Source organism: Cupressus sempervirens, chromosome 11, assembly GCF_028749045.1.
Source record: "Cupressus sempervirens isolate cs-2001-9-10 chromosome 11, ASM2874904v1, whole genome shotgun sequence".
Taxonomy (NCBI): Eukaryota; Viridiplantae; Streptophyta; class Pinopsida; order Cupressales; family Cupressaceae; genus Cupressus; species Cupressus sempervirens.
This window is the reverse complement of record NC_143128.1, coordinates 471,505,409-471,519,630: the sequence shown is the minus strand read 5'-3', so window position 1 is coordinate 471,519,630 and position 14,222 is coordinate 471,505,409. Positions and strand designations below refer to the sequence as shown.

The window sequence follows — 14,222 nt, the reverse complement described above, 5'->3', positions numbered from 1 at the left end:
AAGGAGGTCTCCAATCACCTCAAGGAGGGCCTGAGTTGTTGAGATCTTGTTTCTTTTCATACGAACTTCTGAAATTAATCAACAAAAATAGATATAGACTGAAAGTGATTGCCCAGCACACAGCAGGAACTCCCAACTCTCATGTGAAGCATAGCATGCTTGACCTGTCTTTAGCATTCATGGCACTCTACCTAGCAAGTATTTTCTTAACAAAATGTTCTCCAGGTCTAAGTATGCAGCCCACGATTTCCATTAGTTTTTCTCAGCATTGGCATCCAACGTATCTGCATAGAATTGATTCCCAAGCTGACCAATCCTCAATGCCCGTGCTTTGAATGCTTGGAGATTAGGAATAAAGACAAAATTGGCCAGGAGGTTGCAAATGCCACATGAGTGAAAATATATTGACTCAGATTTCAAGATATCATGCCCAGCCCATAAGAAAAATCATATCAGGTAATATTAGTTTCAAATCAGCCGATTTTGGTATCCAAAATTAAATAATAATCGTTAAGATTCCAATACAAGTGCCAACCCCAAGAATAAAGCCACCAATAATATATTATTCATTCATCAGAGCATCAATATATTTCCCTTCTCAAATCTTTATTCCAATTTTTTAAAGAAATAAGACTTCAATTTTTGAAATCAATGAAACACAATGTGAGTTCTGAAATGAACCCACCTAATGGATGGAATTAGGTTTTTGTCCAGTCCACTTAAAATTCCAAGGGTTTAGCCAAAGAATTGCTGAACATGTTACTTGAACCTCAGAAAGAGAAACTCTCAATAAAACATAAATAACAAATCAATGATGAGAAAATTACTTGCTTTCACCTCTTTTTAAGGCCTAGAAGAACTCTCTACAAGAATATGATTTAACCTCTTCTGAAAATTCTAGAAAGAACAGTTAAGTTAATAAAGCGATTTAATCTCCATATTACTTTTTCACTTAATTAAATTAATCAAAATAAAGTTATCCTTAAGATTTACTTATCAGAACAACTTCAATAATTAATTTAATTTATTGCTTTGTAATTTCCAACTTTAGCCCATGAGAATAAATATAGGCTGGAGGATTCCGCTAGATGGTCATTCAAGAAAAGGGAACATTACATCTAATTTTGTCTCTAGTAGATGTAAATATTTCCAGGTTCCAGTATTTGGTTGGGAGCACCTAGGGTTTGATACTGACCCAAAGTTCCAAATATCTCTTGGCCTGGGTGTTGCTTGATCACCCTTGGAATGATGACGCAAAGGTTGGAGAAAATGTTGAAATTCTGCATTTCCCATAAGATTTATTTCATATTCTAATTGAAATTAATCAAGTAACCCTTTTGAAGATAGCGGATTTGAATGGGATCCTGTCTTTGCTACTCTTTCCTTATCTGTGCTTCTAGGGCATCCTCTTCTGACCATTGTTCCTGGTGTCTATTATTTCAGCTTATATTTACCTTCTTCAATTATTGCTTTACAAATATCATCTGCATAGTGTTATGAAGTGATGTGAGGAAAGTGAAGTGTTGGCATCTCTTCTTTATTGTCATCTTCCACTATGTTTTGTGACAGCATTACTTCCCTCTCCTATTGCCTTGTAAATTGTTGTCTGCTCCTGTAGCACCTTTGTGTGAAGTCTTTGCCACATCATTGTTTTTATCTTAAATTCTCCTCTATTCTTGTACTCCTGATATAAAGGGTTACTTCTCCCTTCACCTTTGTTGCCTATTTTCGCTTTTGAATGAGTTGTTTATAATGATTTTGAAATTCTTGTTGAGACATCATTTTAGATGATCAATAATGATATTAGGTGCAATTTACTGTTTGTTATTCTCCACTAACCTTCTTGGCCTCTTTTCTTATTGAAGGATATGATGCAAGGTCCACAGGTCAGTCTTCCGCAGGGATCTGTTCCGCCTCAGGCAGCATCCCATCATGCTCAACAGTCAAAGCATCGTGGTATGTTTGAGCAATAAGTTTAGATTACTTTGTGTTAATGAACAGATTTTATGTATGAAAATTCAAACAACTGCACAAATCAGAAATCATATCTGCAAGACAATATTGTCACTATAATTTTTTCTTTATTCTATCTGCAAGACAATATTATTATGTCACTATTATTCTTTCTTTGATAAATGTAATATGATTGGCAGACAGGACTCTCACAGCTGTGAAAGCTATGTTTTGAGATACTTTCACGAGTGTAAAGAGTCACAAGTCCTGGATGTATGCTAATATGAAATTGCTGTTCCTAATTATGCATCCACAGTCACTATCAATTTATCATTAATATTTTGCTTGTTTCCAAGATTAATTATCTGTTGACAGATTACCATAGTAAATAGTAGCACTGATGGTGGTTACTGTTGAGGGTGGTTTTAGCACAACCAGCTCTGAATAGAACAATAGGGCTCTCTACTTCTCTTGAAAAGCTAGAGATCCAGCTTCCAAGTTCCTTTCCAGTCATGATTTGTTAACAAGGAGGCATTTACAGGTAAAATGAAGTTTGGACAATGATTAACAATTAGAAAGGATTTCAGGTTCTGTGTTCCTGAATCATCTGATTGCTAATCATTATTCAAACTTGATTTCTTACCCGTAAATGCCCCCTTGTCAACAAATCATACAGGCCTTCTAGCTACCTAACAGAGCCATGTACAAGATCTGGCTCTAAAGGAACCTTCGAGTTGGATCTCTAACTTTGTAAGAGTAGACAGATTGCAGTAATAAATAGTAACCCTATAAATAATGAAATTAACGTTCCCTACCAATACGTTTAGCATTCTGTATATGCTGATAATATTTTCAATAAGTATGCCATGGCCCTTGTATGTAAAGTGGACAATGAAACAACAGTTAATGCAGTGGGATAAATGCAGTGAGTGACAAAACTATTACTGCTAGTTTTTACTGGACATTGAGTGTATAGGGGTTTATATAGTACTGAAGCAGGGATTGCGGCAAAAGGAATGTGACGTGTTTCTGACATTTTTTATATTAAGTATAATTCAACAAGTTTGATACATCAAAATGTAATTAAACTGTGGCTGTCTGCAAAAAGAAAAGAAATCACCTGGAAAGAAACCTTCGAGCTGGATCTCTAGCTTTGTAAGAGGAGTAGACAGATTATAGTCATAAATAGTAGCTCTATAAATTCTGAAATTAATGTTTCCTGCCTATATGGTGAGTAACATTCTGTATATGCTGATACAATTTTCAATAAGTATCCCATAGCCCTTGTATGTGAAGTGGACAATGAAACAGGAGTTCATACAGTGGGAGAAATGCAGTGAGTAACAAAACTATTACTGCAAGTTTTTACTGCACATCGTGTGTATAGGGGTTTATAACTTTATAGAGTACTGAAGCAGGGATGTGGCAAAAGGAAAGTGATGTGTTTCTGACATTTTTGTATTAACTTCAATTTAAAAAGCTTGATACATCAACATGTAACTAAAACCGTAGCTGTCTTCAAAAAAAGAGTTATCACCAAACTTTATCTGCTCTATGACTTGTATCTGAAACTATGACCATATCATGTGATTGTCTTAGTACAATGCTTCACATAAAAAAATTTGATTTTTTTAGAAAAGCTGAATAAAGATAAGAGGAACAGGCTCTGAAAAAGATATCAAGGGTCCCATGACCCAATGATGGTATTGCTGCAGTCTCCATGGTCTATGTCAAAAGCTCCAAGAGGGTGGTCAACAGCTTGAGGAATCTCTGTCTCTGCTTTCCAATTAGGTGCATCAGGTCCATGAGTCTTCATGATCTTTTCATTTTCTTTATTAATGCTAATTCCTTTGTCTTTGACCAGCTGTTTAAGGATCTCCAGTTCTATTTGATCAAGCATGCCACTATATGTGTTGAATTAGTGAGCTGATTGGATGTCAGCTGTGTATATGATAAGGGCACCTTCTTGGATGAGAATCATAAATCTGCTCTTAGGAGGATCTCAAGTACAACAGATGCCTGTCATATGATAGAATAGCAGATGAGTTTTTTATTGAACTCAGTAAGTACCCTCTTCTTACCTTGGAAACGTCATCATTTCTCTGTTTCCATACGAACTATAGGACCTCAGCTGTAAAAACAGATCAAAACTTATTAAGTTTAGCATCAAACTCATCAGCAAAGCCAGCAAGAATTTCAATCCATGTAAGACCAGGGCAAGAGTTTCAAGTAATAGGAGATCCAAAGAACAATGACCAAACAAGACATGCAAACTTGCAATTAAAGAAGAGATGCTCAAAGGTTTCAGGCATGAGACACAATGGACAGCAAAGAGGTGCAATACCCACAGTGGATAAAACTGGAACTACAACAATGTTTTTGAGCAACAAAAGCCACCTAAAACAGGTTTTTTTGGGTTCAGTCGGTGCCTGAGTAAGTCTAGAAGGAAGTGCCATTTGGAGTCCAGCCATCCAAGGCCCCATAACTGATTTAAACATTTAAGAATTAAGGAATCATCTTTAAGCATATTGTAAATCTGTCTAGTAGATGCATCCATTAGAGAAACGCCATGTTGCCATCTGAACTGCTTTAGAAAAAAATCATCGGTGTGAATCTTTCTTGAGAAGTACATGGTAACAGCCTTGATAATCAAGATACATGTTTTTCTCTAAGAGATGGGAATGCCATATTTATTTTTAATTTCTTCGTAAGTCCCTATCCTAATGTCAATCAGAATGCCCTTGACTTGGGAGATACCTTGTTCATTCCACTATTTCGCAGAGCAACTTTGAATGTACCACCATAAAGATCTATCTATAACAGAAAAACGAGGTGGGCCTCCAACAACGCCTTTGGAACATAATAAGCCCCTAACCTCTGAGTCCATGCTCTCCATAGAGAGAGAAATATACTGGAGCCAAAAACTTCAAATCAACATCACCCATAATAATATCACAATGAGAGATTTTTCCAACTTTTAACCTTTTTAACAGAAGATCTCAGAATGTTATTCTTGATGAGCACCTTCCAAGGCTCATTACCCTGCAAAGATTTGAAGATCCATTTAGAAGCCAAAGCTATACCATGAGTTTTCAGGTCTCTCAAACCCAGTCCACCCAACTTTCTGGGCATATAACACTACTCCCATATGATAGAGTGTATTTTTTTGAACCTCTTCCATCAGACCAGAGAAAGTCTCGTATAATTATGTCCAGTTTATCAATTTGATAATTTGAAACTAACCAGGATGAAGAACAATAAATAGTGTGAGAGGCCAGAACTTTTTGTACAACCTGAACTGTGTCAGCTAGGGAAAGCATATGTGTCGGCCACTTATGATGTTTCTTTTCCACCTTGGAATATACCCAAGTCCACATGCCTATAGGAGATGGAGAAACTGCAAAAGGAATACCAAGATATCTGACAATACAGGAGGGACCAGCCCACATCCATCCTTTGTTATCTATCCAATGGGGAGCATCATCATGCCATCCAAGCATAATAGACTTATAGGGAGAAACCTTGGCTCCAGAAGCAAGGCAAAAGAACTTCAATCTTTCAAAGCTATCTTCTGCAGCTTCCACAAAGAGAGCAGTATCATCAGAAAATTGGGTGTTTCTTAGTTTTCTTGGCTTGGAAGAGTGGTACATTTAACACGTAGACCCAATGTAGGTGTAAAATGCATCTGCCACAATCACAAAGAGGGCAGGGGCAAATAGGGCAACCTTGCCTAATAGACCGCTGAAGGGGGATGGGTTCAGAGAGTTACTTATAAATATCAATAACAGCTGATTAGTCTTTATTAAGGATTTCAATCCAGTCGCAGGAGGGTGGAAAACCAAATGCATTATGCATACCTATTACTAAGGGCCATTCAGTCCTATCATAAGCTTTTTGAAAGTACAATAACACCACAGAGGCATTCTTTCCATCTTCCTTAGCCCAGTGAAGAGCTTCCTGGCTTGTTATTAGATTTCCAAGAATATATCTGCCTTTGATAAAACTAGTTTGAGTAATAGAGATGATATGATTAAGTAGTCCTCGAGGAGAGCAATAGGTCTCCAATTCTTAACTTGTGTTTTATCCCCACATTTTTGAATTAGTTTATCACACCTCTACTAATGCATTCTCCTAGAGAGCCTTTCTCATAAGCCTCATTGTACAGTTCAAGGAATTCCAAGCTGATCCACTCAATATTGTGTTTGTAAAATTCAGCCGACAATCCATCTAGGCCAGGTGATTTACTATTACTCAGGACTCTAATAGAGTCCTCAGTTGCTTCCACAGTGATGTTCTACTCAAGAGTCTTAGCATCAGATCTAGAAACCTTCCTTGGAATCAGCTTTAAGCATTTATTTAAGGTTTCCTGATTATTATTACTATGTTCAGAGGAGAATAGATTCTTATAAAACTTGAAGAATGCTAGTTTTATATAATCTACCTCTCCACTAAGAATCAGTTTAATCACACCTCTACAAATGCATTCTCTTAGAGAGCCTTTCTCATGAGTCTCATTGTATAGTTCAAACTGATCCACTCAATATTGTGTTTGTAAAATTCAGCAGGCAATCCATCTAGGCCAAGTGATTTACCATTAGTCAGGGCTCTAATAGAGTCCTCAGTTGCTTCCACAGTGATGTTCTGCTCGGGAGTCTTAGCATCAGATCTAGAAACCTTTCTTGGAATCAGCTTTAAGCATTTATATGAGGCTTCCTGATTAATATTATTATGTTCAGAGGAGTATATACTATAGATGTCAGTAAATACTGTGTAGCTGACGGCCCCTTCGGGAAGGTTCTTGTTATGTAGCCGACGGCCCTTCGGGAAGGTTCTTCGGAAAGTATATATACACCCTCTGAGATCATTGTAATCATCATCATAAGCATAATGTAATGTCTTTGGCATATGCGAATAATCAAAGGAGTACTACTGTTACATGTTTTTGTTTTCATTGTCTGTATGCATTAATTCATTTACCCCATACGGTAAACATTAGATTCTTATAAAACTTGAAGAATGCTGCTTTTAAATCATCTACCTCTCTACTAAGACCCTCATCACTTCGAATTTCTTCAATCAACTCTCTTTTCTGTTTGGCTCTAATAAAGCTAAAAAAGTACCTTGTATCATTATCTCCTTCTCTAAGCCAATTCATTTTGGCTCTGATCTTTTTCCCTTATTATCTATAGTTCTTCACTTTCCTAAGTTACATTTTTGTAATATTTAGTTCTTCAAGAGTCTTATCATTGCCCTTATCCTTTAAAATCTTTTCAACTAAGTTCAACATATTTTGAAGGGCAGTCTCAGTTTTATTTTTGTCTTTATCTCTTTTTTCTCCAATAAGTTGACACATCCTCCTCCAAACAGAATTAAGGGATTCCCATTGGCTCCTTTGTAATGTCCCCGTCATAAAATAAATATATTTAATTAAACCTTGTTAATGGGCCGATTGATTTAATATATCTCGGAGTAGGTAGTTTGGCCATCGATTATCTTTGTACACCGTTGGAAGGTTTTTCCTGACGGGTATTTAAGAACGGCTTGTAGGTAGTAGTTAGGTATGCAATTTTGGATTATTTTCTCCGTACTGTGAATTCCTATTGGAGTTTTCTATTGTTCACCATTTCGGAAGTGAAAGACCTTCCCTAATTCGCTTTCCAGTTTTGGTGGGCTTCAACCCTCACCCTATTCCGTTCTACATTACTTGCTCGGATCTGGCAAATCCGTGCATCATCTTTGTTATAGATTCATTTATATATATATAGTTATATATCTTTGGGTTCCATTGCTTTGGCATTAATTGTTTGGCAAATACATGTTCTGGCATCTTGTCGTAACTCATTCTGCATTCATTGTGTGGCTCTTGCATACCTCATGGCATAACAAAACATATCATATGGCCTCCAAGAAGCAACTGTATGGCCTCGAAGAAGCAAACATACGGCCTCCAGAAGCAAATGTATGGCCTCTAAGCAGAAATCGTACGACCTCCAAGTAGAAACTATACGACCTCCAGAAGCAACTGTACAGCCTCCAAGAAGCAACCATATGACCTCCAAAAGCAACTGTATGACTTCTAGAAGCAACAGTACGACCTCCAAGTAGAAACTGTACGGCCTCCAGAAGCAATCATACGACCTCTAGAAACAATCGTATGGCTACTAGCAGCCACCGTTATTTTGGCATACACCCAGAATGGGACGTTACAGTGTTATTAGAGCTTTTGATTTTGCCAGCCTATGGAAGTGAATGCAAGTTTATACTCGAAGGAGAAGGCAAAATAACCTCATTGCTAGAATGGCAGATCATCAGGATCCTATGGTAGAATTCATGAATCTTTTAAGAGAGCTCAGCAGAAACCAACTACAAATCAATGAAACCCAAAGGTTGATGTAGGAAAAACTACAAAAATTATTCGAGGGAAAGATGACAAGAGAACAAAATGGGCATAGCGATGACTTGGTTGCAGGAAGGGCAAACTTTCAACTCTCTCCCTCTCGACCCTCGATACCATCTTCCTTCCAAGGACAAAAGTACTACACAAAGAAAGAGAACCCACTTTTCAAGAAATGCAAGAAAAACTTCATGAAGATTGGCAGAACGCGAATATGGAAGGTGATATATCTTATAGAGACTATGTTCATCTAAGAATGAGATATTCTAGCTGGGGAAATTGCAGTTATTTTAATGATGATCTTAGGAGAAAGATCAAAAAGATAAACTTATCACCATTTGATGGATTTGGAGCCATTACCGCATAGTCATGGGTTCTGAAGGCAGATACCTATTTCCAACTCAATCCGATGCCTGAAGAGGAAGCAATCAAGTTCGCAACACTTCATCTTGAAGGAGTGGCGCATGAGTGGTGGCATCATGGATTGGTCACTCTCGGTCATGACCAAGTAACCTTTTATGTTGAGTTCACCGAGAGACTCATTGACCATTTCGATGGGAAGGATCTTGAGCTAAACTTCAAAGATCTAGCTCAGCTAAAGAAAATGGGCACGATAGACAACTATATCACTGAATTCCAAAGGTTGTTAGTATTAGTCACAGCCATCTCTGAAAGACATTGAATTGTGTTATTCATGGATGGGTTGAGAGAACCTTTGAGAGGCTGGATCAAAGGGTTCAACCTGTGTGCACTCAACGAAGCTATTAAGGTGGTGTGTGACATGGCCACATCTTCCTCCAAAACTCATGTAGCTACACCAACACCAACTCCACAAGAAGACGAAGACAAGGAGCTAATTCAGAAAAAACCTCAGTTTGATGAAGATTCTCAGCAAGAGCTCTGAAGGAAAAAGCTTTGCTTCACGTGCAAAGAACCATGGGGACTTGGTCATCACTGCCTTGGGAAGGGAAAGATTCATTACAGAGCTGATGCCTGATGATGACGAAGGACAAATACCTGCAATGATTGATGAAGAAATTACCCAGCAGGAGATAATAAATGCCCTGATACAAAAAGAGGGTTCCATTGCTACCCTCGCTACAGGGACTGGAAGTGGTATCTTCAGAGTTCATGGCACACTTCACGGAAAACGAGTCCCAATCATGATTGATAGTGGCGCCACACTCAATTTCATCAATTCAACTATGGTCACTATTAAAGGCCTACGTGCAGTTGAGCATGGAGGATTTGAGGTTAAGGTTGCAGGAGGAACCTTGTTACCTTGCACTCATGTGATCCCATGGCTACAAATTTCCATGGGAAAGTATACCGTGATAGATGATTTCTTTGTCATAGATTTGGTTGATACTGATATCATCTTGGGCATCCAGTGGTTGGAAACTTTTGACCATATACCCAAAGTTTCAAAAGGATGGACTTTTCATTCAAGGCAGATGGCAAGAAGGTGTTGCTAAGAGGAGTGTCAAATAAAAGATTGAGGAAAGTCACAATCAAAAAGATGGAGGCTGTTTTTAAACATGATTTGATCCCAGACGGTGCAAGTAAAAACATGACAGTCAACACCTTACCCCATTCCTTGGATAATTGGCGGGCCCATCTATTGGTCGAGTACTCCAAGAATATTGTTGCATGTCAGTTGATGGATGGCTATGTATGCAATGAAAGATACAAAATTATTGATGACATCATTTACTTCAGCGGGAAGATCTACTTAGTGCCTAACTCGGGATTGAAGAAGCTGATTACGGAAGGTTTCCTACAGCCCGATTTTGTAAGATTTTCAGCTGTCTGAAAATAAAAAGAAGAATCTTGATAGAAGAAAGAAAACAAATTGCACAGATAAAAAGAGAAAACAGAGCTATTGAAAACAAAAAATCTCTATTCATTTACAGCAGTTGTCATAATTATATAAACTGAATAACAAACCTTCCCCTACATATGCTGCAGTCAAAGATGCATGACAATCTAAACTCAGAGTTAAAACTGGTGCTGTCAGTTGAAAACAGTGAATCAGCGTTTTGGTTTGACCACATGAGTGCAAGATTTTCAGCTAAATCTGAAAATAAAAAGGAGAATCTTGATAGAAGAAAGAAGACCAATTACACAGATAAAAAAGAAAACAGAGCTATTGAAACAAAAATCTATATTCATTTACAGCAGTTATCATAATTATATAAATTGAATAACAAACCTTCCCCTACATATGTTGCAGTCAAAGATGCATGACAATTTAAACTCAGAGTTAAAACTGGTGCTGGCAGTTGAAAACAGTGAATCAGTGTTTTGGTTTGACCACGTCTATTCTACCACTGGAGTTGGAATTAATAACGCTAACACCCCCCCTTTATTCTAACTAAAGATTAGTTAATGAGGAAAGAGGAAAAACCCAGTGGGAATAAAACCCCCCCTCAAAATAGTTGCTAATAAAGCAATAAAACTACCATACTACAATTTCTTTGACCCCAAGAAGATCTCCAAGAAAGTGAAATGGAAGCGAAGATAGATGCCTCCATGGTGTGTAGTGAATGGTAGATGCTCGACACTGTGTGCAAAAGGTGTTCCATGATCTTCGAACAACATTATTCCCTTTAGGAAGAAACATAACTGAAGATGTATGGATGAAGTCTCCCCAATCTTGAAAGGAATATGTAGGAAGAAATCTCAAGATGTATGATGCCTCTAACAACTGCTCCATGGTCTTTGTATAGATCTTGAAATGGCTATAATCTTTTAGAAACTGTTGTAGAACATAATCAAAAGACACATTTTTCACCTCAAAAGGCAAATAGATCTCTTGAAAATGTTGTGCAAATGTATCCAAACTCGTATCAATCTGTGAAGAATGACTATGTAGAGAAGGAAGAAGAGGGCCAGGAGGCTCCTTCACAACAACTAAAGAAGAGTCACCTTCGTCAAAGAGAAGATGAATAAAATCAGTGCTATCATCTAGATCCAAAATGATGGATTCTACAAACAAAAATGATATGTCTGGTAGAAATCTATCCCAATGAATTGGATTCGGAAGACACAAATGATCTTGTTGCAAAGAAACATTGGAAGCTTTCGATGAAGCAACTCTAATCTCTGAAGAAACAACAAAAGCACCAAGGTCATCAATAAACTGATCATCCACAAAGGATGTGTTCACACAAGATGAGGCAACTGAAATCTTAGTATCACCCATAGAAGTCTGGTTATCCAAGGAATCATCACTTTTAGATGAAGAATCAATGTCCCCATACAACTGCTGGATGATGGTCCAAGCAATGAAAGGGCACTTTGTGTGCTCTATATGATATAAAATATCCTCAGAAATAGTAAGACATATTAGTCCATAGACAATATCATTACTATTAAACCATGCAATTTTTCATTCATACTCGCTAGGCTCAAAAATGTGTCCAAGGAGATAGGGCATTAGATCTTGCTCAATGCAATGATCCTTTATCCCTTTTTTCCAAGACAAATAATTTTTTGAGGTCAGCTTGACAACAGATGGATGAAAATACATACTAGACATGATTGATCTCCCCCAAAATGGAACTTTTTCTCAAATCGTGATTACAAATAGAAACACATTAACAACCCCCAATGTAATGAAAATTTTTCATTTTAAACAAGCTCTTATCTGCAATACCTGCAACAAAAATAATACTTCTTCTTCTAGCCAACTAGGCTTTGATACCATGTAAGATTTTCAACTAAGTTTGAAAATAAAAAGAAGAATCTTGATAGAAGAAAGAAGACAAATCGCACAGATAAAAAGAGAAAACAGAGCTATTGAAAACAAAAAATCTCTATTCATCTACAGCAGTCATCATAATTATATGAACTGAATAACAAACCTTCCCCTACACACACTGCAGTCAACTATGCATGACAATCTAAACTCAGAGTTAAAACTAGTGCTGGCAGTTGAAAACAGTGAATCAGTGTTTTGGTTTGACCACGTCTATTCTACCGCTGGAGTTGGAATTAACTACCGCTAGAGTTGGAATTAATAAGATGGAGTTGGAATTAATAATGCTAACAGATTTGCATTTGCTTGAGGACAAACAAATTTTGGGATGGGAGGATTGTAATGTCCCCGTCATAAAATAAATGTATTTAATTAAACCTTGTTAATGGGTCGATTGATTTAATATATCTCAGAGCCATTTTTAATTTAATTGTTTTCGTAGGTAGTTTGGTTGTTGGCTATTTTTGTACACCCTCAAAAGGTTTTTCCTGACGGGTATTTAAGTATGGCTGTAGGTAGTAGTTATGTATGCAGTTTTGGATTATTTTCTCTATACTGTGAATTCTTCTTGGAGTTCTCTATTTTTTTCCATTTCGGAAGTGAACGACCTTCCCTATCTGGCTTTCCAGTTTCGGTGGGCTTCAACCCTCACCCTATTCCGTTCTACATTACTTGCTCGGATCTGGCAAATCCGTGCACCATATTTATATAGTTATATATCTTTGGGTTCCATTGCTCTGGCATTAATTGTTTGGCAAATACATGTTCTGGCATCTTGTCATAACTCATTCTGCATCCACTGTGTGGCTCCTGCATACCCTGCGGTGTAATAGAACATATCGTACGACCTCCAGGAAGCAACCATACTACCTCCAAGAAGCAAACGTACAGCCTCCAGAAGCAACAATACGACCTCCAAGTAGAAACTGTACGGCCTCCATAAGCAACCGTACGACCTCCAAAAGCAACCATACGGCCTCCAAGTAGAAACCGTACGGCCTCCAGAAGCAACTGTACTGCCTCCAAGAAGCAACTATACGACCTCCAGAAACAACCGTACGACTACTAGCAACTACCGTTATTCTGGCGTACACCCGGAATGGAACATTATATCCTTGGGTCATGACCTTTATTACAGAATTTTGAGTGACAAGTAGCCATCTTGATGGCATTAGGGAGTCTTGGTCATGTGGAAGGGAGACATGGAGCTTATAAGGGTTCTTGGATTTAGATCTGCCTATCTGTAAATGGAATGCACCAATCTGGACAGCAGTGAAGTTTGGGGAATGATCTCAAATGGAGGCAAGAGTGACTTTCACAGGAGATAAGCTATCAATAGAAGACAATGAGAAAAGAGCAGAGTCTGCATATATTCTGTCAGTCTACAATAGACTTTATGTTTTCTAGACTGGTTATTACACCATGTGAACCAAATATCAGAATAGAGGTCTTTCTTGCTTTCAATAGGATCCATTAAATCGAGCTTTCTTTTGAGCTTGGCCCAGAAGAAATGTTCATTACCAAAACAAACATTTATAATACCTCCACATATATCTTCTCCATACTCAACCATATTAAAATCTCCTGGAAAGATCCAATGTGTATTACAAAGAGATGAGGCCAGCCAGTCCCAGAGGGCAGCTCTGTCCTCATAATAATTTGGGACATATATATTGCAAATTCCTATGATTATAGCTCTCCATTTAAATGTGACCCAAATAGCTCTATTGCAGGGAGAGATCCCATTATCCCCAATCATATCTGCCCATTTGGGACCAATACGAATGGCAACTCCCCTTTTGTATCTATCATGTTTAGAAACAAAATGAGTGGTTTGGTCCCATGTAAATTTCATAACAGTGAAGGCATGGTATCCAGTCACCTTGACCTCTTGCAGAAGCAAGATATCTTTATTTTGAATCTTGTTATCACCAATCCCTAACATCATATTTTCTGTCAGGCATTTCTAAGCCTCTGACTGTCTAACTTGCAATATATAACATCATTATTGTTTTGGAGTGGGCTTTTGATTCTTATGAAGCCTGTTAAAACAATTAGGCAGTTCTTTGGCTTATTACCATTGTTATTAGAGTTGGGTAAATAATTCTTATCTGT

General features: G+C 37.7%; 1 protein-coding gene across 1 annotated transcript in view; it reads left to right on the top strand.

The window, feature by feature from the left end:
- The window catches only part of LOC149530420 (uncharacterized), a 150,513-nt gene that overhangs the window by 119,631 nt on the left and 16,660 nt on the right, over positions 1-14,222 (top strand). The window contains exon 17 of the mRNA XM_089808198.1: positions 1,866-1,956. Within this exon, the coding sequence (XP_089664324.1) occupies positions 1,866-1,956 (91 nt within the window). The remainder of the gene's footprint in view (positions 1-1,865; positions 1,957-14,222) is intronic.